The following is a 24,998-nucleotide window of genomic DNA, read 5'->3' as shown; positions in this document are numbered from 1 at the left end:
AATGCACTGGATCAAATCATCTGTGACTTACTGGTGAGCAAGGAAACAACCACAGTGAAGGACAGCCAACATAACCATTCTCCCCAGGTGTTAGACATCCAATATATTTTTACAGAGATGTTAGTGTCAAACTGACTAACTCACCCATGGTCCAGGCTACGATTCATTCTTGCTTGCTACAGACTAATTGCTAACCTTTAATTCTCTATTCTCTGAATGAGAATCCTGCTTCTCATTCATTCGGGAGTTTACTTTCCTCAATGGGTTCCTAGAATAGGATCAGCCATTATTTGTGTATGGGGGGGAGGTTTTCAAGACACCATGAGTAAGAGTTGTATCTATACACAAAAAGTCATTCTCAACTACTCCGTAAAACTTATCAACAATCTTGAGCTCAGAAATGGCTTCCAGCTGATTGAGTTTTCCAGGTACTCTAAGAGAAGCAAAATACTTCCTGTTTTAATATACTTATCCCTTGGTATCCATGGAGGTGGATCCAAGACCCCATACAGATACCAAAAATCCATGGATGCTCAAGTTTCTTATAGAAAATCACACAGTATTTGCATATAACCTATGCACATCTTCTCATATACTTCAAGCCATCTCTACACTTCTTAAAATACCTAATACAATGTAAATGCTATACAAATAGTTGTTATACTGTATTGATTAAAGAATAACAAGAAAAAAAGAAGATCTCTTTATATTCAGTACAGACATAATTTTTTCCAAATATTTTCGATTTCATTTTGATTGAATCTGAGGATACTGAATCCAAGGATATTAAAGTCCAAGTGTACTTTCTAAACTTTCGTACACATTTGTTCAGTTGTAAAAACAGCACAGCAAATATAAGTGAATTTTGACACAACCTTAGCAATACAGTCATTGGCGATTCCTCCCCCTACTTCACACCTAACATCAAATGGATCACATCATTCTGTAAATTCAACACCCACCATCTTTCTAAATGCATGTATTTTGCTGCATCCTCATAATTTATTTTAGGCTCCTGTCATACCATACCTGGACTAAAGAAAGAGGAACCTATGTTATATACCAACCTTGAGTTTCATTATGTTTTAATCCATATTTCACACAGCAAACCAAAATGACTTTTTTAATTTCACAATTCTATCAAGTTAACTCTTCCACATGAAACTATTCAGGGACTCCCAAGGCTCGCAATAACAGCCTCAAAATTAGCTGCAATTAGCTGTCTAGTTTCCTATTACTATAGTCCTATTACTGTCACCCTTTATGCGGTTTTCTAGAGCTCCAATGGCCTCTTAGCTCCAAGGTTTTGGAATTAGATATTTCCCACTGAAAACAGCTGTATGCCACCATAACTCTTGCTTTTTAGCTAAGTCACTATTACTTCAGATATAACTTAGCTATCAAGTCCACTGGAAAATCCACCATGACATTATAAAGCTAGGTTTACTGTGCCTCCTATATGAGCTCCAAGCACCCTAAGCTTAGCATTATTAAAATGTATTAAATTATTTGAGACTTGCAGCTCTCCCTAAGGGAACTTTAAGCTCTTTGAAATCAAGTTGTGGCATGCTATCCTCAGCTAAGTAAGCTGGGATTCTAATTTCTGTCTTCCAACATATTCATTCACCTGCATACTCTTCACTCTATTCTTAAGGTCTTGTGATCAAGTCACTAATATGTTGAATAAATCTAAACTTGTTAAATACTTGATGCAAAAGGACTACTTAAGAGTTACATTTTAAAACGTTAGTTTCTCTCTGATTAAAAGGATGATCCAAGAACTGAAAAATAGGCCATGAAACAGTTCCAGAAGACCACTTCAGCACTACACACAATGTTTGAAGAGTAGGGTTGCCCTAGGGATGTAGGTAGAGTGCTTACCTAGAAAGTGTGAGGTCCTACGTTCAATGTCTAGCACCATAAAAAATAAAAATAAGAGTGCGTGTAAACCATCTCCATAAAACATCCTAAGCACTCAAATAAGAAAGAACCAAAAGTTTTAAAGAGAAATGAAACAAGTTGAAAACTCACTAATTTACTCAGGTTGATGGTAAAAATCACTTGGGGGAAAAAAAGTAGAATACAGTCACACACACACAAAGAATTTAGTCTTAAAAATATTGCAGGCTAATTGTAAAGAATTCTATTCTATGAATTAAAATAAGAGTTATCTATATTAAAAGTAATACATGCCGCCTGCTGCGCAAGCGCAAGGACCTGAGTTCGATCCCCAGTACCAAAAAAAAAAAAAAGTAATACATGTGTTCTGCCAGTGCAAACTGTTAACACCATAAAGCAGCCCAAAAATTTGCACTATTTATCTGCATGGACAAACCTCTATGTGAGCCAGGGAGTACAGCTCAGTGGTAAAGCTCTCATCTAACATGCATGATGTCCTGGGTTCAATACTCAGCACTGGGTGCAGGAGTGACATTCTGCACAGACACTCTCAAACACATTCTTCTATCCAATAAATCTAAACTATAAAATGTGAAAAGTAGTGTAGTTCCAAATGAATGAGGATTTACTACACAAGAAATCTACATAACAAAATTTAAAAGAAAAAAATATATAGCCTCTTGTATCACAAGTAAAAGCAAACTAGAAATAAGACTAATATTAGAGAGATTTCCCATAGATACAAAAGGATACTTCTTTAAAATAATTTTTAAATGTTTATCTGAAAACTGGACCCTGCAGGTTCAATTGTGGCTTAACAAATTAATTCAGGCAACAGCTATTAAAAGCTATGTACCATGGTTACAGTTAACACAGATAATGATAATCTATCATTAATTGAGAATATAATAGAACATTACATCTAATGTGTACAAGGAAGGAAATAAACTGAAAAGATGAGGATTTCCTTCCTTCCTTCCTTCCTTTCTTTTTCTTTCTTTTTGGTCCTGGATCGAACTCAGGACCTTGTGCTTGCCAGGCAGGAAGGGCACCACTGAGCTACATGCCCAGCTGGGATTTCGTTTCTTCTACTTTTTCAAGTAGAAAAAGTATTCACCAAATTCAGTAGAACAAAGGTTGCAAATTCAAAGTTAGCCTCCATACAAAGACAATCAAAATAATCTGTTGAACAAACAATACCAAGTCTATTACCCAGTGCAGTACAAGACACCATTACACTGAAGAAATCTTGTGATTTTCACTGAGCTGTTCAAGGCCCACTAATGGCCCAGGGCAATATCCATGTTCCGCTGATGCCCACTGAGGCCTCCACTCAGGGTCCTTCCTGCCACAGTGGGAAGGTGAGCCTCACACAGGATAGAGCTCCAATTACTTTTCAAGAACAACAGGAATGAGAAATCCTTTGATTTTCTGATCAGATTGGAAAAAGCTTATTATTAGAGGAAACCTTCCTTATTACTAACAAAATGCTCTCTGCATTTATTTTATTTACTTTTTATTCTAAATCATAAGCCAAAGTTCAAACAGAAGAGTACAGGCATAGGTCCTTTAAATCCATCTTCATGCTACTTCCAGGAGACAAGTTCAGGTTTCATTAAACTCACATCCAAACAGAAGAAAACTAACCCAGGAACCCTGAGCATTTCCTCTGTCTTGACTTATTTTGTTTATGGAAATTTGGATCTGGGAGAGATCTCTCCAAATCTTAAACTAGTAAGACATGGCATATTGTCAGGTTTGTAATTATACATAGCCAACCATTGGGTTGAGAGCCCACAATAGGAGAAACACAAACAACATATTTGATATGCCATTGTGAGATTCTCGTGGGTTTATCTTAGGCTAGGTCGGTGGTCTAAGCCAGACTTCTGTCCCTTAAATATGTTAAACCTTTAATTCCAACTCATGTTTGTATCTTTCTAAACAGCATCATTTCACCACGAATAGTTTCAAATTATAGTAGATTCTTCTGGAAACTTTCGAAATGAATGGTTCACTTGAAAAGGAACTTTAGAGCAAAAAAAAAAGGAAACCAAATCTCAAATATACAGTGTTCTGCATTTCCTTCATTCAAATGAGGAAGCAGATTCAATAATCATTCCCTTACAAAATTCACAGAGAATATAAAGTTCATAGGGAACATGAAAAGCGTAAGAAAAGTAAAATGAAAATTCAAAAACTTAAAAGTTTCTAGAGCCTAATAATATTTATCCTATCATCCTTCTCTGGTCTACTCTTCTCCATTTCCCATGCCTTGCTCTTTCTTTCTCCGATGTGCTCCTCTTTCCTTCTACCTGGTCAGAAACCTGCAATGCAATCTCACCTTTTAAAATTAAACCCTTGAAAGAACAGGGCAAGTCCCTTACGACTGAATTAAAGCCAAAGTCTCAGTCTGAACTGAAAAGCATTGCTAATGACTTCCAAAGCCTACATAAGATAAACAGAGTCCCAAGATTTGTATTATCTGGTTCCTTTTGCTGGTAAGAACCTCAGAGAGAAGATATTAGATGAAAAGTGGAACAAAGACCCTAAGGGTGAATTAACCCCAAATAACATAGGTAACCTGAAAGGTTCAGAAAAACTGAAAATGTTGGATAAGATCTTTTGGAGGCCACCATCAATATTATTCCTGTGAAAAGAAAGGAAAGGAAAAATTATGAGAAAAGAAAAAAAATGGAAGTGAAATCTATGTAAATAGGGAAAGGTGGAGGAGGTGAAGGGTGCACAGGTAATGGGGAAAAAAATAAGAACCAAGATACATCATGTACAGGTACAAGCACCCAGTGATAAATGTAAATGTACTGTATAACTAAAATGTACCAATAAAAGAATTTTTTTTTTTTGGTACCAGGGATAGAACTTGGGTCCTTGCGCTTGCACAGCAGGCAGCGAAACCACTGAGCTAAATCCCTGGCCCCAATAAAAGAATTTTTAAAAAAATATTATTCCTGTGAAAAGTAGGTAACTCTAATCCAGATGTGCCAGTAAGCAAGGATAACCCCATGGGTCTTTTAGGATAGGCTTGCCACCACCTGCAGGCTGCACTCAGGAGGGAACCTTGGAGTCACTGTAATTCCAGCTTCCTCCTCACTCTTTCTGAACAGCTCCAAGCCAGAAATAGAAAATTTTATAAACAAGCAAAAACTAGTTGAGAAAGAACCATATGGTCAGATTTTCAACTCCATACTATTCATTTTGAAAGAGCCTAAAGACAAAAGTCAAGTAAGACCCAGAATAATCTGGTGGCCTTACAGATAAAACTGAATACTTCCACTTCAGAAATTAAACACCTTTTTTGATAAACACACCTGCAGATGTTATAAACAGAAATGACATTGGAAAAATAATTGTTCTGTATCACCTAGAAGAATTAAAGAAAAAAACTGTAGCAAGGAATGTTCAACAGAGAATCAAGTACCTATTTCCTCTTTAACATTTCAACTCCTATGAATGCCCTCCACCCCCAGTACCAGGGATCAAACTCAGGACCTTGTGCTTGCCAGGCAGGGTATATCCCGGACACTGTTATTCACTAATTATTAATGAATAAATGTGTAAAATTTTATTGATAAGATGGTACAATATTAACCTTAATTCCTTCCATTGATACACAGCCACTTTCTTCTCAGAGTCAACAAACTTCTAGGTGTCAATAGTACCTCTCACATTCCCATGTCCCTGCCCACAACTGTTACCTTTGGACCTTTAGTGAAGAAACAATCCCTTCTTACTACAAAACATTATGCCTTAAAAAAAAAAAAAATCTACTGTGTAAATAGAGTTGCCACATCACATGCTCTCCTGACAGTCTCTTCCTTGGACCTCTGAGGTCTCTGCTACTTATCCTTGAGCCAGAATTATTTCAAATCTTGACTCATCAGTACCCTGTGACTAAAGCCCAAACTGGAGACTTCGAAAAGGCTAAATTCTTTGCCGGAAAGAAATTACAAATACACTGAAAGAGGTAGTCAGGCCTGCTAGATCACAGCTCATAATGACCCACGCAAACCTACACACAAACTTACAACACATCCAAACAAGAAGGTGAGGAGCCAGGTGTGGTGGCACATCCCTATGTCTCAGCACCCTGGGAGGCAGGAGAATTCCAAGTTCAAGCCCAGCCTGGGCAATTTCAGTGACTTAGACCCTGTTTCAAAATTAAAAATTAGAAGAAGAGCTGGGAATGCAGCCCTAGGTTCAACCCCTTGTACTGAATGAAAAAAGCAAGGAAAAGGCAGCAAGAAGGAACTGACATCCAACAGCTAAAGGACTAGCGAAGCAAAGCCAGCACACTGCACAGAGCTCTGCACAAATGTGTTCAGGGAGTGGGCCACACTGCATTTTCCTGGGAGGCTCATCAGAGGAGAAATCTGCTGCCAAGTGCATTTAGGTGGCTGGAAAAGTTTACGCATTTCCTGGTTGCTTACGACTGACAGCCCCAGTTTTTTCCTGGCTCCTAGATGGCAATTACCCTCCCTGAGGTCTGGAGGAGCCACACATAGTTCAGTGCAACGTGGGCTTCCTCAATTTGGCATGCAGTTCATCAAGTCAGCGACAAGAATCTTATTCTCTAGTCTGCAACATGGAGTCGTACAAAATGAGAATTACAGGAGGGACACCAGATCACTTTGCCACGTAATGTAATTGAATACAGTGACATCTTTCACCGTTGCCATTGAATGTAACCTACCTCAGCAGCAGGCCATCACCTTTATCACATTCTATTAGTTAGGGAAGCCGGTTGTAGGCAGTATTCAAACTGAAGGCAGGGGATTACAAAGGAGGAGGAGGGATATACAAAGGTTTGGATGCCTGCTAAGTCCTCCGAAAGCTGAACACAGAATTACCATATGACCTAGCTTTCCACTCCCAGGCATATATCCACCAGAACTTAAAAACAAGTATCCAGATGAATAAATACTTGTACACAAATGTTCATAGCAGCACTAATCATAATAGCCAAAAGTGGAAATAACACAAATGTCCAGAAACTGATGAATTTATTAAAGCAGTAAATTCATATAATAGAATATTACTCAGCCATAAAAAGGAATGAAATATTAATGCATACTATACCATGGATCCTATATTCTGCTTAGTTTACTGTTAAACCTATCTAAGGTCCATCTTTTGTATTTGCAGTTACATAATTTTTACAGACCTAAATTTTATGAAATTCATTATATTTATCTATTCTTTCCATATTTTCCTCAAATTTCTTTAAATTAGTAATCACAATTTTTTTTTCAGACCATCTGTGAGTTTCACAACCAACTCCATCTGTAGATCTGTTTCTGTTGTCTGTTTTGTTTTTCTTCTTGGTTTTTGGTTTCTTTTGTTGTGTCTAATAAACATACCTAATAAATATGTACTAAACAGACAACATATATAAAATGAGTGCATAAAATTCATCTCCTAGAATATCATTCATTCAACAAATATTTAGTGAACACTGACTGCATGCTAGGCACTGTGTCCAAGTGATACAAGAATAAACAGAGTACAATCCCTGCCATCCAGGAGCTTACAACCTAATGGGAAGAGATACTTAACATCATTAAAATGACTGATCCAATCCTCCAAACTCTGCGCTCCCTACAGTTCCTCTTACCTCTATTACCTCATCCCTCTAATCTGTCTCTCCCTTGATCACTCCACTCTCATCAGAAGTTTCTTCATCATTTGTTCAATATTAGGTATGTTTCAGGCCCAACAACTCTGCCTTTGTTCTTCGCACTGCCAAGCTGCTTTGCTCTTCTCCCTTGTAGCCACATGACCTACTCTGAACCTCCTTAGTTTGCTAAAGCTATTTAAAAGTGAACATAGCCCCAACCTCCAGCATTCCCTTTGGCAATTCCCTGTCTTTTATGTTCCACCATAGCAACTGTTACATGTTTTATTAGATGGTTATTGGTCATTTCCCCCCTCTATAGTGTAAGCTCCATGAGAGCAGGAAAACTTGTTTCAGTCTCTTACTCACTACTAATACCCTCAGCACCGCAAGTACTGTCAGACAAATAATGCATACTTGGTAAATATTTATTGAGTAGATAAATGAATGATTTAAAACTGGTAAGTTTAGGGTACTAAAGGAAAATACAGCAGAGGGCAATCTACCCTGCACAGTCAAGGAATGCCTGTGTGATGAGATTCTGTTAAATCTAAGACCTAAACCATGAGAAGAAAACACTCAGAAATTAATGCAGAAGCAGAATGAATATATATATTTAGGTTTTTGTTTTGTTTTGTTTTTTGGTACCAGGGATCGAACTCGGGTCCTTGAGCTTGCGCAGCAGGCGGCGAAACCACTGAGCTAAATCCCCGGCCCCAGAATGAAAATACATACATATATATATATATGACAGAGTTAACTACAGAAGTTTCAAGAACTGGAAAGGTGTCAAGTATACATATAATACATGATATATATAATGCAAACGGGAGGCCCACACATCAGTTGGGAGGTGAAAGCAATGGCCAGCTATTTAAAAGAGTTAAATAACTGGCCATTCAAGAGTTACTAAAGGCAAACATACAATCAGTTCTGAATTTCTGAAAGATCACTCAAGCTGAAGTGTTGAGAATTAATTGGATGGGAGCCAGAAAGGCTACAAAAACACCAATTAAAGCCTGATCAAGTAACCCAGACTAGGTGATTGTACCTGGAATTTGGAGTTAACTTGGAGAAAGAAAAAATTACATGGATCTGAAAACTATTAAAGTGAGTTTTCTATTGTATTAATCAAGAATGACTTCAGGTTTCTAGCTTGAGAAACAGTGTAGAAAATGCCACCATTTTCCCAGGTAGAATAGAAAAAGAAGAAGTTTATAGCACGGTCAGGATATTTTTTTTTTCTTAATGGACCAAACAGGAACAATTTTAGGCTTTGTGAGACATATGGTCTTTGTCACACTCAGCTTAGCCACTATGTAGAAACATATCTAGAGACAATATGTAAAGGAATGAACACATTGTATTCTTTAAAAAGCCAGTAAAAACAAGCACACCTGGGCCAAAATACTAAATCCTGGCTTAGAGACAAAGATGATGAGTTCAGCTTTTAACCTTACTTTTAGGTGCCTTGGAACATCGAATATTAAGAGTTGCTTAAGAAGGAACTAGATATGCAGTTCTGAAGTTCAGAAGAGATATCTGGAATACAGAGAGGCAGATGAATACATATATATATATATATATATACACACACACACACACACACACATATATACATATATATACATATATACATTATATATATATACACACACACATATATACATATATATACATATATACATATATATATACATATATATACACACACACACACACACACACACACACATTTGAGATTGAAAGAAAAGATGAGGGAAACTGATGCCATGAAATAAGATTGCTCAGGGAAAATATGTACAAATAAGAACAGAAAGTATCCTCCTCAGAATCCAAGACAAAACTAAGATTTAAGGTACAAAGATAGAACGGAAAATCAGCAAGAAAACTACAACAGAGCATTCAAGAAAGGAAGAAAAATTTAAATAGAACTGAGCAATACATTAGAAATAGTATTTTAACAAGAAGGAAGTGACCAGGAACTCCAATGCCTGTAAGAGATTGAAATAAGATCAAGACTTAAAATTACATATTGGATTTAGCAAAAGGAAGATTTTGCTGGTAGCTTTGGCAAGACAAAGTGAAAGTAAGGAACAAGCCTTCTAAAATGTTTAATTATGAAAGGGAAGTGAGAAAGAAGGTGGCAGCTGTGGAGTGATGAGGGTCATCGTTGAGTTTTATCAGAGAAATGTGTTGTCTTTCCCACTAATCATGTGTATCTTACTTATCACAACATCCTTCCCACTCAGCCAAGTGATCAATACATCTGCTGACTGAGCATTTTTGTTGGTTTATTTGGTTTTTTTGGTGCCGGGGATTGAACTTGGGACCTTGCACTTGCAATGCAGGTGCCGGAACCCACTGAGCTAAATCCCCGGCCCTGCTGAGCATTTTTAATAGTGATGGGACTTAGAAAGGAACAAAAAGATGAGAATTTTAAGGTAGAGGAAAAAAAGAAAAGATACTCAGGAAAAACTGCAGCCTGTGATGCCTAGAATGAACACATCTGGAGCACAGAGGAGGAACTGGCTTTATAGAGCATGTAGAACACCTCCTCTTCCTTGAGACAAGAGAAAAGAAACAAAATGGATGAAAACAGACTGAGGCAAATATCGCTGTCCCTCAGCATCCACAGAGGATTGGTTCTAGACCCCTCAGCAATACAAAAACCCAAGGATGCTCAAGTCCCTTGTATAAAATAGTAGCATTTATATACAGACTGTCTCCTTCATACACTTTAAATCATCTCATGGTTACTTATAAAACCCAAACAAACTATGCCGGGGATTTAGCTCAGTGGTTCCAGTGCCTGCCTGGCAAGTGCAAGGTCCCGAGTTTGATCCCTGGTACCAAAAAAAAAAAAAAAAAAAGAAAACCCAAACCAACTAAATATTATGTAAATAGTTGTTATATGCATTGTTTAGGAAATAAAAGAAAAAGTCTGTACATGTTCCAAACAGATGCACTTTTTTCCCCCAAATATTTTTAGTCCACAGTTGGTTGAATCAATGGATGCAGAATCTGGAGCTAGGGAGAGCTGAGTGTACACGTAAATATGGGCAAGCGGCTGAGGATGCTCATTAAACAGGGGCTGAGCTTTCTAGCTCTCCTGTAATGAATCAAATGATCCTCCACAATTAAAATCTATCCAGCACAAAATACCAAAAGGAATAAAAAGAAACACAAAGATGAAGAGTTCTTGCAGGCCAACTCAAATCATGAAGGTGAAAGCCTACACAGGGACCTGCTTCTCACTAGAAAAAAATGAGTAATTTTTCCTAGGGGCATGGCAGATCACACACTCCAATTTCTGTGTTTCCTCCTCAGAAGTTCCCAGCTACAAAGCTACTTATTCAGTGTTTGGGATCTAGTCACCTGTAGCCGTGCCACTTCTGCAATAGGGTTACAATTCACATTTTATACATTTGGAGAAAGGCCCGAGTAAATGCAGCACATCAAAATATATAAAATATTTAAGTTAAATCCAGAGATTTGACTCCCCCTGCTCCCTGCAGTGCTGGGGATTGAACCCAGGACCCCACAAATGCTAGGCAAGTATACTACTGCTGAGCCGCAACCCCAATCACTACAGCACATCTTCAATTGCCACGTTTTTTCCTATGAAAAGTCTGAGTTAATACTGATTCATTAAATGTAATGCTTAAGTGGTTTTTACACTCTTCTTAGTTTATGCCCTTCAAAATAATCCAAGTGTAAACAATACGATTTTCATTTTTGCCTCATGTGTATTCCAAAAAGCAATAATTACATTTTCTCTACACTTGTCACAAAATGTTTGACTTGAGGACATTGTACTATAAGGATCAGAGTAAAATAGTTCTCACCTTTACTACCCCATCAAAGCCAGGGATTGTGTTAACCTTCGCTTTCTTGGCCAATAATTTGCTTTCAATCTTGTCACCCATGGCTTGAATAGCATGTGTGTCAGGTCCAATGAAGGTGACATCTTCTTCTGCCTGTGGAGAAAAACAAGCTGAAATTTATAACAAAAGCATTACATAGCACAATATGAAGTTATGATTTTATAAAAAGAAAACTCATACGTTTACATATAATTACATATTTATAACTTCATATGGATAATTATTGTATTTTGTAACAAAAATGCCTTAGAAGTAAGCACCTGAGCCAACACACTAAAATAATGTACATAAGGCTGTATTGCACACAGTACATGTGCACATAGTCATATGAAAAATAACTGAAAATAATGAAGAACTACTGCTTGATTGTGACAATATTCTTCAGGAAAGCAATCTTTATGTTATATTTATTTACCATATTCTGCCACCCAATCAAAACATTAAGTTCATCCTTAAACTGCCTTATATATCTTTGTGCCCTTGATACTTTGCATTACAATGCGCAGTATAGCACAAACATCCACATTTATTGAATGTCAACTTTATGCCAGGCTTTGAGCTATGGAAGTGACATGGATGAAAGCCCCCAGATATCAACAAATTCAAGGCAACATGAACAAATCCTTGATAACTTGGAGAATCAAACAAAAAGGAGAATGTTAACATCCTGTACATGTCATTCTGACAAAAGAGTCAAGGATACAGTGGGAACTTAACCAGATAGAGTATGGTTTCAATTTTTAAAAAAATGCTATTCTGTACAAGCCCCCTTACTTCCCTGACAATAAACAGTTCCACCCCAAAATGCTAATGAGGGAAATTATGACTAGGGACAACAAAATACACTACAGTTAGCTCTACCCAGGAGCATGGTCTGGAAAAGTAAGGAGGAGTTTGCTGGAAGGATGAGGTCACTAGATAAAGACCTAAAGCTAAACAGAAAAAGGAAAAAAGCACCTGTATATGCTGAACACCATCAGAGTAAGGTGCCCAACTACTGATTCTCCTAAAACCTTCAGTCAGGTTTGGCATAAACAATAAGTTGCACATCTGTACATCACCTATTCTATTGGCAGGCACTACTGTTTGTAAAGTACCTTAGAATGAGGAAGGAACTTTGTGCTCCAGGAGTGTGTTGTTTGGACTGCCCTCCCAGAATTAAACTTACCCAATGCACGAAGTAGTAGAACAGGGATTAACAAAAGGCATATGCAAAGAGATCAATATCTGGAAGATTAAATTACTTCAACTTTGTACTTGCTGTATTGAGATGCCTGCGAGATTGTTGAGCACCCATGTTTAGGAGATATAGAGGTTGTGAAACAAGTCCAGGCTGAGATATGAATTGTTAAAGTCATAAAATACAGCAGGGAATTAAAATTTGTGAAAGAAATCATTCAAAGAAAATGTGTAGAAAAGCCAGTGTCTTTGAACCCCAGAATACACTTGCCCAAAAACAAGACAGAGGAAAGAAAAATTGTAGATTTTGAGTCTGTTTCATTGAGTCACCATGAAGATAACAGTTGTCTTCCAAGTTTGATTAAAGGATTAAATAAATAATGTAAAGTAGGAAAACTATCTTTCCTTCCACTCTTCTACATTTATGGCTCAACCTAATAGCCTCACTGAATGTAAACATTATATGCCATAACATGAGATAAATTTAATAATACCAACAAGAATGAAAATCAGGATAGAGGAATTAGAGGGAGAGAAGGGGCAGGAAAGAGAAGGGTATTTTAAAAAAAGAAACAAGCTATAATATGTACATGTACTCACTTCCCAAGATGACTATAAACTGCATGAACTGTAAACATGTACCAATAAAATTTTTAAAAGTTAAAAGAAAATTTGTGGCTCACAAATGGTGTTCACTTGCAATCCCAGTACTCCGGGAGGATCACAAAATCCCAGCCTATGTAATTTAGAGACTTAGCAAGATCCTGTCTCAAAGTAAAAAGAAGGGCTGAAGATGTAGCTCACTGTGGAGAGCCTGAGTTCATGGGGCAGGGGCCAGGAGGATTAACAAGAGAAAACCACACAGATTTATTTACTATAATCTTTACATGACACACAAATCTTCATAAGGAAATGAAGACCCAAAGAAACAGTTAATCTTGAAGGTTTTTATACAGGTGTGGTGAAGAATGGTCAATCAAAGGGCAAAGGTACAAATATAGCTGAGAAAAGCCTTAAAACGCCTGTTTGCTTGGGTTGCTCTCTGTGTCTCTTTGTCTTTGGAGACAAAGATGCCCCTCTCTTCCAGGTATACAGAAGACACCTCTCACATGAGCATCTTATAACCTGTTTCACAGAAGAGTCAGAAGATCCTTCCTAGGTTTTATGGCCTGTTTCATGGTAGAATGGTGGGTGGAAAGTCAAGGGAGATCTTCCTGCTTCTTCTGCTTTATAAAATTGCTTCAGCTTCTAATAGTCAATATGCCAAGTTGCCATATTTTGGGGTAACATGTTCTGAATTCCATCTATAGCAATGTAAAGCACCAAGCTTATTACCAAAACTATGGTTTTGTCTGTTATCCAAAAGTCCAGATAAAAAGAGAACAATAACACATCTAGGTGCACAGAACTCCAATATGTATTATAACAACTTAAATATATCTTACAATCATCAGTTACAAATTACAGAATTCCAGATACAAAAACCTCTTCAATCATAACAGATGTTCAGAAAGTACCACTCTATCAAATGTTTGTAACTACTTTTAACAGAACCTCATTTTTATGAAAAAAAATCTCATGTAAAACCACAAAAACACAAAACCCATAAAAAGTAGAGCTATATTGTGTGAGAAGAAAACAGCAACAAACTTCCCTGTAATCTGTCTCTGGCTGGATAAACCATTCTAGATCAGGACAAAAATCATATTCATTTCTCTTTATCCCAAACCTACAAATCACTAAACACCATGTAAAGGCAAGAGGAAATAATCATGCTTCAATTATCAATTGTCTTTCCATATTCTCATTTTACCTGCTAAGATTGAAGAATTTTATTATAAATTCTTTTTGAAAACCACTATGCCAGGTGGATATAATCAAGCAATCAGAATACCTACACAAAGAGATGAAGAGATAATATAAATGAGAACATCCAAAATACATTATGATTACAGAGTAAAACTTCTGATTAAATAGGAGCCTAACAGCCTGGGCCACTGATCAACCAGACTTTTATCATGAATTCTAATTTGAGGAAAATTACTCACCCCAAAAAACAAAATTGTCCAGAAAAATGCTCACATCAAGTACTTAATGAGTATTCTTTGTCCCATCAAACACAAAAGAAAAACAGCCAGTGGTATGCTGGATAACTGCTCAAATACCCCAGTGAACTAATTTTTTATCAATATGTTTGGAAGTGCTCCCTAAGTTGGCTTTTATATGCAATTAAAGCAAAGTGAGAAAGCAGCATCCTACACTCTTGACTCTCATAATTCTGTAACCAAAAAGAAAAAAGAAAGGAGGAAAGGATAAGACAATATGGTACTCACAAAGTGACAGAGCATATTTCAAAACTTCTGAGTTCTTGACCAGAGTCAGGGGTGTGATGTAGAACCTGAGGCCAGATCCACCAGTAGTAACCTTCTGATATTCTTTTGTTAACTATCTTTTGTTATGCATTGTGGTGATAAGATTTATTTCTAAAAATGTGCTTTTTAAGGTCCTTTTAAATTTATCATGAGTGGAATAAATGAATACAGATAAATGTCTTATGGTCAGGAAAAAAGTAGAGATTTTTTTTCATCATTACTGGAAAATAATTGTGATTTCCAGGAACAACTATGAAAAAACAAATCACTGCTTCATGATCCATCCATTTCCTAAATTTGGTGATTTTTTTAATGTTTATGGAAAATTTTTGAAAGATGAATTGGAAAAATATCAGAGGTCTGGGCAGTTATGTTAGGGAAATAATGAAATTTACTTTATCACAGACTTCATGTTGGGAATGAAGGATTGAAATTATCATCTGTGAAAATTAAAACGAATGATACATATTTCATTCTTAGAAATACTACAAATTAGAAAATTGTTCTACTACAAATTCAGATATTTTTAAATGCAAACATAGTAGGCTCACCAAAAGTCACTACTTGGATAATTATAAAATCAAGGTCAGACAACAAAGACAGCCATGCTAAACTGCCCAAGTACCAAATTTTTGGTTTTCCACGCTAGTCTCTGTTAATAAAGAAAAGCAAAAAAAAATTTTCCAGTAGAAAATGCCAATTTCCAGAATTGGTGCAGGAAGTTAGCACAAGAGATAAACTGAATGAGCAAGAAAGGTTTCAAAACCTTAAAATGGCTTAAGTCAGATCTGGGAGTATGGCTCAATGGTAGAGTGCTTGCCTAAAGGCCCTTTGTTCAATTCCTAGCACTAAAAATAAAACGTGGAGGGAAGGGGGAAACAGTATTGCATATAGAAGGAAATACCTACCAAATATTGTAATGTTAATATGAGCATCAAAAAGAATAACGGGGACTGGGGATTTAGCTCAGTGGTTCCGGTGCCTGTATCAAAAGCACAAGGTCCTGAGTTTGAAACTGGCACACACACAAAAAAAGAAGAACAGGAAGATTGGGGAATCAAGATACATCATCTACAGGTACAAATTCCCTATGATGAACATGATCATTATCTATATCTAAAATATACATATAAAATTTTTAGAAAAAGACCTCAAGTATTGCTACTGTCTCTGTTCTAGTATTTGAATTTTTGAGCATATGCCATTGATTTTTCTATAAGTCCATAGGTCTTTAATAAGCAATGTAGAGGAAAACTAATTTCACACATAAAATTAAAAGTATCAAAGTTTCAAAGTATTGAAATATCAAAATAAAAGTGCAAAGTTATGATAAGAAAAACTAAAAACAGAGTAACATCCATGGAGGAGACAAAAAGCATAAGAAAAGACAAACTAACACAAAGGATCAAAACTATTATCTACTACTTTAAAGCAAGCTAAAAGACATTTTTTTTTTTTTGGTACCAGGGATTGAACTCAAGTCCTTGCGCTTGCACAGCAGGCAGCCAAACCACTGAGCTAAATCCCCAGCCCCCTGTCAGTTTTTCATGGTTTTTTTTTTTTGGTACTGGGGATCAAACTCGGGTCCTTGTGCTTGCACAGCAGGCAGTGAAACCACTGAGCTAAATCCCTGGCCCAAGACATTTTTAATTATATGAAACAGAGCTGGGCATGGGATTGCACACCTCTATGCCAACATTCTGGGAGGCTGAGGCAAGTGAATTACAAGTTTAAGCCCAGCCGCCTCATAGACTTAGTGAGACTTTGTCTCATAATAAAAAGGGCTGGGGATATAGCTCAACATGAAGGTACTGGGTTCGATCCTCAGTACCACAAGGAAAAAAAGAAATAGTCTAAGTCTAGAATTAGAAAAGCTCAAAATCAAGGTACAGAATTCAGAATACAATTGGAAGTGAAAAGGAAAACCATTTCAGAAGTGAAGATTAAACTATAAGGAAAATTAAAGTGAATAAAGAAAACATCATGCCTAACAAGAAAGTAAAAGGAAAATATTTTTAATTTAATTTAATAAATGAATTTAAAAGATGCAAGAGAAAATGACAAATATTGAGAAGAAACAAAGAACATCCAACGTATGGTTAATAGGAGTCCTTGAAGAAAACCAAAGCCAAAAAAACTCAAAAAACTATAACAAGAAAACTGTCTTGAAATAAAAAAAGAAAGTTCATATCAAATGAGCACATTACACCATACCTGAGAAATTCAACTCAAAATGACCAACACCAAAATACAATCTAATAATTATGAAGAAAAAAAAATTAAAAAGTTATTTAACTTGTACGGAGCAAATAATTAAATTATCATCAGACTGATAGCCCAAGTTCTGTCAAAAGAAAATGGAACACTGTACTTTGTTGAGTAAAATACTTAAGTAAAGAAAATATGCACCAAGAATTTTTTTTCAATTTTTATTTTCTATTAGTACATGTTTGCACTACATAATTATTACATTTCTCATGGAGTTGACAATGAAGCTCTGTGGTACAGCATTTGCCTAACATGCACAAGCCCCTGGCTTCAATTCCCAGAACCAAAAAAATTTACAAACAACAACAAAACCTGGAACCAAGAAACTTTAAATTCAACAAAACAAATGTCCAAGTACAAAGGGCAGAGAAAATATGCCAACATGGAAAAGTTCATAAGTTCTTTCCAAGGAATCAATACTGTAGAAGTTTGCAAACTATAGTCTGTGGGCCAAATTTTGTCCATTTCCTGTTTCTCTACAGCACAAAATATAAAAAGAAATTTCAGAGTTTTTACTGTTTGAGTGGGAAAATTAAAGAATACTAAATCATGACATATAAAAATTATATGAAATTGAAACAGCACACCCATGCTCATTATTTTACATATTGTCTCTGGTTGCTTTCTCACTACAAAAAAGAGACTGAAGGCTGTGGGTGTAATTCAGTAGTACAGCACTTGACTATTATGCATCTGGTTTTGATCCCCAGCACTCCAAACAACAAGCCAGGCGTGATGCCACATGCCTGTACTCCCAGCACATGAGTTCGAGCTAACCAGGACTGCATAGTGAGTTCAAGATAGCCTGACCTACATAACAACATCGTGTCTCAAAAAACAAAACAAACAAACAAAACCCCACAACAATAATAAATAAGACTGAGTATATGCAACAGAGAACATAAGGCCTGAAAAACCAAAAATATTCATTAACTGGCTCTTCACAGAAAATGTTTTCCCCCTCTTATAGTAGAGAAAGAGCATTAGGAAACAAAAATGACTACAGACATCAACATAAAGAACCAGTAGCTACTTTTAGAACTAAAAGAAAATGAAGGTGAAAGAGGAAATATAGCATATAGTGGGTAAATTTTCTGACAATATACATTACAATTACTTTTTTTAAGCAGGGAAAGAAGGGAGGGATAATGTACATAAGCTTCAAAAATGTTTTTAGAAACCATACTGGTAGTAGTATTAATACTGTGTTCCTGAGACTGTACTATCTATACTGTAAGACAATTATGAGATATTCTAGAGATCCATCTTTTTTTCTGAGGCACTGGGGATTGAACTCAGGACCTTGTGCTTGCCAGGCAGGTGCTGGCACCACTGAGCTAAACCTCTGGCCCCTGAGATATTCTTTTTTTTTTTGGTACTGAGGATAGCTCTCAGGACCTTGCGCTTGCAAGACAGGCAGCGGAACCACTGAGCTAAATCCCCAGCCCCCCTTGAGATATTCTAATTTTGTCATTTCCCCCATCTTTGAAAGTCAGAATTCTAAATATGATTGAATGAAGTTATGGAAAAAATTAGAAAATAAGTAAAGTTTTGCAATCTTGAATTTTAATTGAATGTATCACTTAACACAAAATATATTTCATCTCACAGTTAATTATACTTTTGTATTATGTAAATCTACATATTAGAAAACTGTTATGTCTGTTTTATTAATATACAATATCCACATTACATATTAAATTTGTTTCACATACATATCCAATATATTGGGGTTGGATTATATCTAAACACATTTATATATTAAATATATCAAGCCAGATATGATGGCACATGCTTGTAATCCCAGCATTCTCAGAGGCTAACGCAGGAGGATTTCAAGTTCAAACCTAGGCTGGGCAACTTAGCAATTTACTGAGACCCTGTCTCAAAAAACAAAACAAAACAACAAAAAGACTGAAGATGCAGCTCAGGGTGAAGGCCCTGGAATCAATCCCCAGTACTACATATATAAATATGTAAATAAACACAGATACACTATACATTCTATTACTGTAATATAGTTAATATAACACATTATATTACATAAAATACACAAAAACCTGTTAATGCACATTTCTTAGCACTGTCAACTTAAAAGGTCTAGAAAGAGTAACTAGTAAGTGGCAAAGAGCATGTTCAGCACCCCAGTGGTGGTCTCCAATTATTAAAAGAAATTAAGACAGGGCCAGGGGGTTTAGCTCAGTGGTTTGTTTCGCCGCCTGCTCCGCAAGCGCAAGGACCCGAGTTTGATCCCCAGTACCAAAAAAAAAAAAGAAAAAGAAAAAGAAATTAAGACAAAAGAAAAGAAACCTAGGCAACTTTGACTGATTAAAGGCCCTGAGCAACAAATGTAAAGCATGAGTCTAGAACATCTTGTCAGACAGGTAGCAAAGAAGCTCTAAAAGCATGGGAGGTCAAGTCAAAAAGCCCTATAGGCCACCATGGGCCACACTGCCCAAAGACAGTCAACTTGAGTTTCATGAATAATTCCAACAGATTTAAGCCTACAAAGTATGTTTAAATTTATGATTTCATGATGGTATTGTTAAAAAAAAAACTGGTTAACTTTGCAGGTAAGAAACCAATTTATTACCTCAAAACTACTAAATAAATGTGAAGAATTAACCATTCGGGCTGGGGATTTAGCTCAGTGGTTCTGGTGCCTGTCTCGAAAGCACAAGGTCCTGAGTTCGATTCCCAGTACCAAAAAAAAAAAGAATTAACCATTCATTATCTTTATTTTCCTATATGAAATTGTACCACTAGGAAACCAAACACTATATGACTGGAAAAGACTCTATCTATCCCAATTAACTAATATAAAAAAAAAGATATCAAAATTGTGCAATCCAAGGAACTACTAGATGTGGGCATTAAGTACCAAGGACGGCTTAGCTTTTAAAAAGAACAAAACATTTATGTGCCTCCTACATAGTCTTAGTCAAAGAATTCAAAACTGAGTCAGATCCTATCTCTGAATCTATGTGCCAATTTGCTTGAAATTCAATGGATGGAAATCATACTGACTGACGCAAAGGACTGCATCATTACACAATCAGCTTAGTCAAGACTGGGCAAAATCTGTACAGGTCAAAGGGCTCTGTTCTTCAACAAATAAACTGTAAGCAAGAGAACCTACAGACTAAGAGAAATTTAAATTTAAAAAGAGAAAGTTAAAATAAAAAATTTAAAAGAAATAGAAAAGACAAATCAGTGTCTAAGCATGTACATTTAGACAATAAAGATATTTCTAAATGCAAGGAAATGCTTACTATAAAAGCTAAAGTAATAGAGACACAGAGAGAAAGGGAAGGTTGAGACTGAAATGGATTAGCTAAGGTAGCAGAACAATCTAGAACAGTGGTGGCAAACCTATGGCACACATGTTACTGTGTTTTTCTTTTAAGAAAAAGATATTAATGTATGAGTTGTTTTTTCTAAACTAAAACCTCAATATTCAGGTTTAATTGCAGTGTTGATACTTCACAATAAACAAGTGGGTTTAGGGTTGCAGTTTGGCTCTCAGTCTCTAAAAGGTTCGCCATCACTGACCTAGAAAGTGTGAGGCCCTGAGTTTGAGCCCCAAGGCGGGTGGGGGGTGCTGAGATGGGTCACTCACTCAGGAAGATCAAATTCAAATGTCTGTTTGGATAACAATAGGAAGTTTGTTTACCCTATAATACTTTATAAAAACAGGGGATTCCATCTTTCTAGTGTTTGCAAAGAAAGCACTGTCCTGATGCCATGAGTGTTGCTGAAATTCCATCTGAGCTGGGGCTGCATTCTCTGAGCAATGGAAAGCAAGCCACCTGTGCCAGCGGCATGGAGTCTGTCTTACTTACTTTTCTCTCATTGCTGAGACAAAATATTGACACCCAAAGTTAAATGGGGAAGATCTATTTCCCTCACAGTTTGTACAGGTTTCAGTTCATAATCAGCTGGTTCCAATCCAGGGTGGCATCACAGAGGTGGGCAGAAGGCAGCAAAGCAACAAGGGAACTAGAGCTCTTTATTCAGGCTACTTAGAGCAGGTAGCGCTCACACCCTTAATTCTAGTGCCCTTAAGCCTAGCATTGCCCCATGAATCAGTCCCAGCATCACACACTCTAGATCTAGCCACCCCTGAAAAAGCCCCACCTATGACCGAATGAGGCTTTTGGGGGACATCTAGACACAGCCATAACAGAGACAGATTCTATAAAGTGCTGGATGCTGCCCAATCAGGAGCAGAGAGATGAATGAATGGGGCAAAATTCATCCTCCTTCCTTTTCTTCCTTTGCCTCTTACCACCTCTACTTAGTTGCACAAGTCAAACTCTGACATACTTTGTACACAGTGCCAGAAACCGTATTTCATTAAATTTTTGGTTACAGTGTATTGCACTGTCTTGTAAATGTGGCAGACAATCTGTAAATAGATTTCTTATTGAATGTAAATAGTTTATGTTTCCAAAAGGTCACTTCTGATACTATCAAATATTAATTGGCCTTTTACCTATTTTTTTCAAATTAAAAACAAATGTACAATTTAATTAAGTGTCAGGGAGGAATTTTAGGCACATTAACACCTGGGCTCCAAAGAGTCAATGTTGTAAAAGAAGGAAGGTCCCTCTTCCTGGCTTATGATATATGTGTTGAAATCTGTTGGCTTTTAAACTGAACTCAGTGTACCTTTAATAGTAATCATTAAAAATAACAGATAAGGAGAACATTTAATCACACAGAAGATAGAAACATTCCTAGTGTAGTGATTGTGCTCATAAGCAAATACAAGTCTAGCACAGAAGCACAAACTCTACAACTACCATACAATATTGTCCTGGAGGTCATAAGTCTGCACAAAGTGCATGACTGGAGAAGACTGAAATATAAATCCCAACTAATTCTCCCCAACACTGACTGTGGGGCATCCATGAAAGCAGAAAGAGAACAATCTAGAATATGATGCCCTCAGCCTCCAAACCCCAACATTCAATAAAGCCATTTTCTTTAACTGCTAGTCAGCTCACAGTAAATTAAGAATCCAATTTATAGGCTGGGAAATAGCTCAGTAGTAATACCACCAATACCACAAAACAAAACAAAACCACAATGTATGTGATTCATTTAGGATAAGGACATAAAAGAATTTGTTAATGGGGAAAAAATAAGAACCAAGATGCATTATGTAAAGGTACAATTCCCAATGAGAAATGTAATTGTGTTCCATACCTAAAATGTACCAATAAAAGAATTTAACAACAACAACAACAAAAGAATTTGTTGTGGGAGATGAACAGAATGGGGCAAAGATCTATTTTAAAATTCTAAACAAAAACATATACATACTAATGATACTGATGCTAAGTGCAAGTTCAAATAAAATCTAATGACTTACCCACAAGGTGTACTTAATTTATGGTACACCGTGTATTCTGTGACCTAGTTTAACCAAAGGAACTTGGGTTTTTTTCAATTTTTCTTTCAATGATCTGGATTTCATTTAGCCTAATGTATATACTGTATTAAATGTCTATTTGGCACAAAGTACTTAAGTAATAATGTTATTGCCAGATGATACCCATGTATAGTATTCAGTTAAGGAAAGAGAATAGTGCCAACTTTACTGACAGAAGTCAGGTCTTCTCACTAAGTATATTTTAAGGAATACAGTTAAAAATAAACCTTGTTTCCACACACAAGTGAGGAGTGAGTATTTTAGCAATAGAATACTGTAGTATTTGGCAGTGGAACTATTTTCATTTCTATTTTTCATCTAACATTAGGTGAAAACATTATTCAATTTATTTCATTAAATGTTCTTTTTTTCTGAGAGATACTCAGGGCAAACAAGAGGTTCTTTGTACTTACTACTTTAATAAAAATGCACCTAGGACTGAAGGTGTAGTAGCTCAGTGCTATAGCACTTGTCTATCACGCTCAAAGCCCTGGGTTCAATGAAGGGGGGGTTGCAACAAACAGTAAATGTCTTGAGTATTTTTGTACTTTGTGGGTAAACTTTTCAAACTTATGAGAGAAATGTTTTACTTGTAAAAATTCAAATTACTGCGTACTCCATTAATTTTGGAATGTTCTATTCTTAGAAGATTAAAGTTTGTTGGTGTTTACCATTTCTTTTGTGCATATAAGATTCCCTTTTTTATTTCCCGTAGTCCACACTGATATCTACTTCCAGAGACTCACTGACTATAAAGAAGAAAGAGACTGGCAGTTAAGCTTCAACATTCTACATTCTTTGTGTAGATGGAGATACTAAAAAGAGATAAGTTAACATAAACCTGAGTGGGTTGTTAACCTTTTTTCTCTTCGGAAGATGTAGATGCAATAACATTTCCAGCTGAAAGACTCATTCTAAGTTCCTAATGTTTAAAAATGCAAATGAAGCATTTTGTCCTCTCTGTGCCTGGAGGTGTTACGTGAGAAAACAGAAAGAGGTTTCTAGGATTAGTTCCACAGATCTCCTTTATCATGTAAAATCCTAGACTGGTTGCACTGGCAATAATCAAAGAAAAGGAATAGAGAAGATAGCCAGAGAAAACTCAATAACTTGTTTAGCAATGACACTGAGAAAACTGGAGTTAGCAAAAAACATCAGGCTTTGGAGTGAATTTTAGCCTCCTTCATATATATATATGGATTCTAGTCTTAATATTAGATTATTACAGAAAATACCATCTCAAGTATTAATGAGTTAAATTAAAACTAAATTTCCTTAAATGAAATTGTTAAATATATTACTCAGCTAACTACATTTTAAGAAGTTATGTTTATTTTTACTTTGTAACAGTGATGATGCTCAAATTAAAATAAAAACTTTAAACTTTTTCTCTTAGGTGTATCTTTTGAGAGAATGAGGTAAGAAGGTAAGAAGCTTCACATTTAATTTGGGTGTGTATTGCTAAGGACCTCATAGGCAAACTAGTCACAGGGATGATTCCTTTTATACTTCATACAAAATACTCTTATTTTACATTTCCAAAATTTGAATGTTAAAAATGAGCTGTTTTCATATCTCAATTCAATTATTTTAATTGCTTCATAAATACTGAAATTAATTTACTTTTTCATTGCAAAACAATATTCTCCCAGTTCAATTTTGGGATATAAATTATGATAACTATGAATTTAGATAAGCAATGTTACAGTTTAGGCAGGAAAAAAAGAGGATTTGATAGTGTGAGGGGCTGCAGCTGGACGTCTTGCCGTCCCTCACAGCACATCGACACTCACAGAGCTGCTCCCAGTGAGGAACACGAAACTGTGACACTCGGGACAGGAGAGAGCCCTTCTGTGTGGTCCGGACATCAGATATCCAATTTAATTTTACAACTTTTTTTTTTTTTTTTGGTACCAGGGATCAAACTCGGGTCCTTGAGCTTGCGCAGCAGACGGTGAAACCACTGGGTTAAATCCCCGGCCAATTTTACCACTTTTAAACTGGTCTAGGATATTCTCAGAATTGTGTGCTTTATCTTTTTCCTTTGAAAATATGTGTGAATCTCTTTAAAATTTACTACAAGCCAGTATTCTTCCATATACTTTGCTAAACCACTTACCAATCCAATTATTTAAATACAGGATGACCAAAAATTTGCATTTTTTCCATTAATTTTATAAGATAACAGGAAATAAAAAACAATTTTATCAAAGTTACTCAATACAAGAATCGACTAGCTGAAATGACAGCCGCCCGAGCAACAGGGGAAAGTCAGTACGTGAAAAAACCCGCTGTCGAGTGACGCTCAGGGAAAACTGTTAAGT

At 36.3% G+C, this 24,998-nt stretch overlaps 1 protein-coding gene across 19 annotated transcripts in view; it reads right to left on the bottom strand.

Moving 5' to 3' along the window:
• The window catches only part of Pcca (propionyl-CoA carboxylase subunit alpha), a 399,147-nt gene that overhangs the window by 254,920 nt on the left and 119,229 nt on the right, over positions 1–24,998 (bottom strand). For 17 of the 19 annotated variants that reach the window (XR_015443859.1, XR_002387412.2, XM_021239378.2 and 14 more), the window contains one exon: positions 11,380–11,511. The exons of the other annotated variants lie outside the window; for them this stretch is intronic. Coding sequence is in view for 15 of the 17 variants with exons in the window: in XM_021239378.2 (XP_021095037.1) it covers positions 11,380–11,511 (132 nt within the window). In the remaining 2 variants the exon portion in view is untranslated. The remainder of the gene's footprint in view (positions 1–11,379; positions 11,512–24,998) is intronic. 19 annotated transcript variants of the gene reach the window in all.

Source organism: Heterocephalus glaber, unplaced genomic scaffold (assembly GCF_053883595.1).
Source record: "Heterocephalus glaber isolate CG9 unplaced genomic scaffold, H.glaber_assembly_v1.0 deba00001579, whole genome shotgun sequence".
NCBI classification, from domain to species: Eukaryota; Metazoa; Chordata; class Mammalia; order Rodentia; family Bathyergidae; genus Heterocephalus; species Heterocephalus glaber.
Note: the sequence above shows the minus strand (reverse complement) of the source record. Positions and strands in the feature narration are given on the sequence as shown.